The sequence below is a fragment of the Mobula birostris genome, chromosome 7, assembly GCF_030028105.1.
Source record: "Mobula birostris isolate sMobBir1 chromosome 7, sMobBir1.hap1, whole genome shotgun sequence".
Classification (NCBI taxonomy): domain Eukaryota; kingdom Metazoa; phylum Chordata; class Chondrichthyes; order Myliobatiformes; family Myliobatidae; genus Mobula; species Mobula birostris.
Window position 1 is genome coordinate 60,282,353 of NC_092376.1, and position 6,102 is coordinate 60,288,454.

A 6,102-nucleotide genomic window follows, 5' to 3' on the forward strand; every position below is an offset into this window, starting at 1 on the left:
TACCACTTGAAATTTTATATACTATAATATTGTCTTTTAGATTATGACACTCCAGAGAGGACAATCCAGTGTTTGTCCAACTTCTGTTGTAGCTAATGCACTCCAATCTAGGCAACATCTGGTGAAGCTTTTACACCCTCTCCAAAGGTTCCTATAGCATGGTAGCTAAAACTGAATATAATACTTTAAATGTGGTATAATCTGTTGTTTTTTTTATATACACACACACATGCACAACTGCAGTGTGACTCTCAAACTTTTGTACTCTTATGTTCTGACCAATAAAGGCATGCAAGCCACCCTAACCACTTCTGTTGCCGTTTTCAGAAGGTAATGGACCTGCAGCAGCTCAGGATTCCTTAATACATTAATGCTCTTAAGGGTGCTACTATTTCCTGTGCATGTTCCTCGTGTTTGACCTCAAAACGCATGACCTCAAAACTCCAAAAATGCATTACCCCAGACTTGTTCAGATTAAACTCAATCTCTTAATTCTCTGTCTACGTTTCCAGCTGATTCCTTCCACTTTCCTTACTAACCACAACCCTACCTACATCTTCATCCAAATCACTTGTCTGTGAGGTGTGTTGCAGACAAGAGGACTCGGCACTAATCCTTTCTGATCACCATTGGTTACAGACCTCCAGACAAGAAAGCACTCCTCTACTACTACACTTCCTGCTATGACCTAGTGAATTTTGTATCCAGTTTACCAATTTGCTGGGAATCCCACATAACTTGGTCTGCTGAGCTACCTACTATGAGAGACCTTGTCAAATGCTTTATGAAAGTTTATGTAGATAACATTCACTACCCCACCCTCAACAATCATCTTTGTCACCTTAGAAACCTTTTGAGCAAATATGTGACTCAGGATCTTCCCCATAGAAGTCCATGCTGACTGTTCAAGGAGTCCATGACTTGTAGCTATAGGTCTCTGTTTTCGTGTTCCTTGTAAAATTTTGCCCTTGATTTAAATTGTCTTGCCTCTTTCCTACCAACATGTACAACTTCATTATTATTTAAATTTAATTTGCTGCTCATCTGACCATTTTGTTGATTTGTGCTTTAACGTCCTTGGTTGCATATACTTTCAAGTCTTGTATAATCTACAAATCATTGTTATAAATAAATAAGGCTAGTGATCCTAGTAATGAGTGCTGGAAAATTTCACTGTATGCTTTCCTTCTGTATGGAAAATAATCTTGTCACTGCTTGTGATTCCTGTTACTTATCCATTTTTCTGCTTGGGCTTCTACAGCTCAGTATCTATTCCATGCCCTTCAGACTTTGTACCATATCAAATGTCTGAGAATCCATAAAGACTGGACTGTCACAACTCCTTCTATGTAGGTGACTGGTAGGATCTGGGAGCAGTTCATGAGAACATGGAAAGAATTTTCAAAAAAATGGAAATTAGTGTAAATGGATTGATCACTGTGGATGCAGAGGTACAGTATGAAACAAGCCTCTCAGTGCAGTATGATAACTATCTCCTTTAACATTTATTCATCAAAAAACCAAAAAGTGTCAATAAACTTAATCTTTAACAAATCCAAGTGGCTTTTGCCTAACCAATCCCCACTTGTCCAAATGGCTGCTGAATGTACTTAACAGTTTATTATTTCACATGCTCAAAGATTGCAAAAGGCTAGAGAAAGATTAAGGGGATAATGTTTTTAAACGTGCTTTTACAGATCAGAGGTATTTAATTGCAATACAAAAACCAATGTCATCAGAAGATGACCCCCCTCCCCCCATGCCTTTCAATTAGACTAAACTCTTTGATAAGATATGGAAATGTGGCAGCAAATATGCACACAGAAAGGTTGTGTAAACAGTAATAATATTTATGATTTAATTACATTAGTGGGGATCTCTAATTTTAATTGTGCGTATTAACTGTGAGAAATAACCCTAAAAAGAAGTTGTTGAAGCTTAATGACTTCCACATGCCAGAGGTGCACCTGGCTGGACAGGGCGAATCCCATATTTTGGCTTTGTCTTGGTGTTTAATGTAACTTGAGCATTATCATTACTACTTAATGGTCATTAACAAATTTTAAATAATAGTGACTGTGACATGCAAGGAAATCACAACTATTACACTTGTTTCTGGAGATGTTTTCAATTAGATCTTCACTGGAGATGTTTTCAATTAGATCTTCATTCTGCAATTTTCCTTTTTCTGTAGACTGATTAGATATTCCATGGACCAACAAGCACCAGTTCTTTAGAAATGACTGAAATCTCATGTGATTAATAACAACCGGGGTTAAATGTCTGTTGAGATTCAGAAAATTAATAATGTGCAGATGTATAATGCAAAGGATCATGGTCAAATTGCTTTTCTTTTTGTATAATTTTTCATTTGTAATTCAGTTAAGTTTTATCTGTGCTACTTTTTCATAGTAGTTGGCTGTTGGAGGTTTGTGTGGAGTCAACATTTCTGAAGATTTATCCTGGGCCCAGCATATTGATGCAATTACAAGGAAGGCAGGACAGCAGTCTATTTCTTTAGGAGTTTGAGGGGACTTGGTATCTCACTAAAGATGCTCGCAAATTTCTACAGCTGTACTGTGGAGAGTATTCTAACTAGATGCATCATCGTCTGGCATGGAGAGGCCATTGCACAGTATCACAAAAAGCTGCAGAAAATTGTAAACTCAGCCAGCTCCATCATGTGTACTAGCCTCCCCAGCAATGAGGACACTTTCAAAAGGTGCTGCCTCAAAAAGCAGCATCCATCATTAAGGATTCCCGTTACTCAGGGCTTGCCCTCTACTCACTACCACCGTTAAGGAAGAGGTCCAGAAGCCTGAAGACATATACTCAACATTTCTTCCTCTCCACAGAGATTTCTGAATGGACAATGAATCCATGAACACTACCTCACTACTTTTTTTTTCTCTTTTTGCTCTACTTAATTTAATTTTTATATATACTTTATAGCTTTTATTTTTTATATATTGCAGTGTACTTGTTCTGCTAAACAAATTTCTTGACATATGCTAGTGATATTAAATCTGATTCTGACCACAAGGCAAGACTGCTTCAGAAACTGAATCAATGCAGACAAGTTGGCCAATGAAGGTCAAAACATTGTACCATAGTTAAATGCTTAGATGATGTATCTTAAAAGGCACAAGTCATTTAAAGATATACAGTATTAATTGAAAGCATATTAAAACTGTTTCTAGGAAGAGGAAAAAGAAGCAAGGAAAAGAGCTGACCGTATAACATCTGTTAATACACCATCATGGTGGAGACGTTTCGATGATGATGAAAATGGCGGATCTTCCGGAAGTTGTGGACCATCTGCTGGAGGAGGAAATGATTTGGGGTCATTTGGACGTTTGATTTTCTAAGTTTAAATAAGGTCTCCTTCATCCTCTACCTCAGTTGCATTATTTTGTGATAGCTGCAGAACATAGTCTTTTGAGGGGATCATTGAGGATTTGTCTTTTTAGTTGCTCAAAAATATTTGCCTGCTGCTTTATAAATTTTTGGATTTTGGGATTATTGGAAAGCAGCAATTGACAGTTTGCCCAAATGCTATAAAATGCTTTTTTGCATGGAGTGTAATAAAATTCAACATGTTTGGCAAATGATGGCTTCACTTCCAATATAATGTATTTCTTTGGGAAATATTACATATATACTATGGGAATTTAGGAGTTATTCATAGTTTACTCAATTAATAAATATCAATGAAGGTAGTTATAGATTTTATTTCATTTTATTATTGTACAAAGCTTTATTTGATTTTTTTATTTTTCCTCCTTGAATCAGTTGCTTTAAAGATATGCCAACCATTATTTGAATGCTTGGGGATTCTCAGGGTGCGTGGTAGTTTGTTAATCTGTATTCGGATACTTGTAAAGAAGTATGCATTCTAATGTCGTGCTCCGCAGCCCAACTGGCATCAGGCAACTATCTGCCCACAACACCCATTCATGCCTCTCACAATATCACTAACTTAGTACAACTACTTGGAATTTCCAGTTCCTATAAACAGAGCTGACTACTCATTAGGGGTGGAGGTGGAAGAAGACTATAGTAATACTCAATATTGTCATATTTGACTCTTGTATCATGAGAAGTAGTAGCCTTTGCATGACAAATTATTTGCCTAGAATAATTAATTTTTTGCACTTTGGATTGGTTAGCTTTTGTGTGATTATTTTTAAATTTTAATTTTCAGGAGATTTTCCTGATTAAATAAAGTTTCATATGCTGCTGTTCTTTTCAATATCCTTAAGTTGTATCTATAGGACTTTTCATAATGATGTCTAAATACTAATATCCATGTTGAATTTTGCACTGCAATATTTCTTGAACTTAGTAAATATTAGTAATAAGATCAGATTTTTGCTGGCAGAAATGGAGAACTTACTGACTTATGTCCTTTGCATACAAAATGGAATTTTGTTATTTGATTCCTACCTGTCGTACTTTACATCAGTCACAATAGAGATTATTGAAAGCAAGGAAACACTTTCCATATTCTTGGCTGAAATGAAAATGGGCTGACTGATGAAAGGTGGGCAAGAAATTTTTCTATACGAAAGAACAAACTTGTATGATGTTATGTATAGGGACAGGCAAAGATATAAGTTTCTTCTTGGTCAGAGAAAGCGTGCACCTTTATCTGAATCCTGCATGACTGAGTACTTTTTTCTAAAATGTGTAGGTGGGGGCTTGGTGTAGAGGAAGAGTTACAGGTGGGAATGTTCTTGATTGAGTTCATATTTTTTGTTTTCAAATCTTTGAATTTTACCTCAAACTAACATGGTAAACACTATTATCAGCTCATTACAATGTGCCTAAATAGAGAAACATGGGCATGCTTTATTCACTTTCTTCGCAATACAAATGGCTCAAATCAGGAGATCCAGTCAGAGTGGCTATAAGCTTGTCCCAAGGGGGTGGGGGGGAAAAGACATTTAGTGCTGTTCAACTGTAGTTAAAGAGGTATAGCCAATGGAATCTCTGTTTATATAGTCATGTCGATTAGAATGGCTTGAGTCTATAAACTCCTAATTTGATGTGTTCATCTAAATGTGTCATTCTTTAATTTAGATGTGAGCTGAAATATTTATTTGATTAGTATATGGAATGAAAATGTAGTTGCACATCTTGATTGCAATACAAAGAGCAGCAAGTTGAGCATACTTTTGGCAATTTTGAACCTCTAAGTTTCATTTAAGCTTTCCAAAAAATTAACCAGTTCCACTTTGATAGTATCTAATGATGTTCAAATGTAAACTTGTCTTCTCTAGAACCCTTCTATCACTTAATTACAACATCTTGTGGTTTGCAAAGCTTTTTGCTCTGATTTTCAAAACTAGCTGGTCTCAATGCACTTTTTAAAAAATATAGTGATCAGACCTGATCATTACAAATCTATTGGATATATCTTTTTGAATAGCTTCACATGGTCTACCTTAGGAGTTAAATCTTTAAGTGGTAATAAAATCACCATGTTTCAACTTTATCCTAATTCTAGTTATAGATTTGGTTGTCTTCACCCATCAGAGTTTTTAAGTCTGTAATTCTTTTTGTATTTTGTAGCTGGGGCAGGAAACAGCGGTGTAATTTTGAGCTTTTTCTTTTAAATAGAACAACTGAAGTTGGTAATTTTGTTTTTGTAGTAGATTATGGGTTGGAATATAGAAAATGTTAACATGAACAATTAACTTGCACTTATTCTGTTTCTTAAAACAATCCGGTTTGAAATATAAGTTTTATCCTGTGTTTACATAGGACTCTGCACTCTGCCACTTTTTTGTATTGCATTTTAAAATGTAACCAACATTTGCAAAGCGATCATTTGAGTTAACCAAGAGAGTGGGCACGGGCAATCTCAAGAGTTACGGCTGTTTGAGTAATACACAAATCACTATCAAAATGTTTAAGATGAAATGAAACTCAATCTTACAGAATTTTGCAAGTGGGGGAAAGAGTACAATTTTCAGTAAAATTTTTCCCACCCCTCATTTCTTGATGCAGCCACAGATGATACTGTATTATGATACTGTAAACTGTAATGAGAAGTGCTTTGTGGGAGTGCAACCTTACCGCCCTGCACTACTCCCCACT

General features: G+C 35.8%; 1 protein-coding gene across 1 annotated transcript in view; it reads left to right on the top strand.

Moving 5' to 3' along the window:
* LOC140200749 (ubiquitin carboxyl-terminal hydrolase 35-like) overlaps positions 1-4,301 on the top strand; it is a 41,058-nt gene extending 36,757 nt beyond the window's left edge. Inside the window, exon 12 of the mRNA XM_072264342.1 lies at positions 3,201-4,301. Coding sequence (XP_072120443.1) covers positions 3,201-3,368 — 168 coding nt within the window. The 3' untranslated portion in view covers positions 3,369-4,301. The remainder of the gene's footprint in view (positions 1-3,200) is intronic.
* Positions 4,302-6,102: the final 1,801 nt, after the last annotated feature.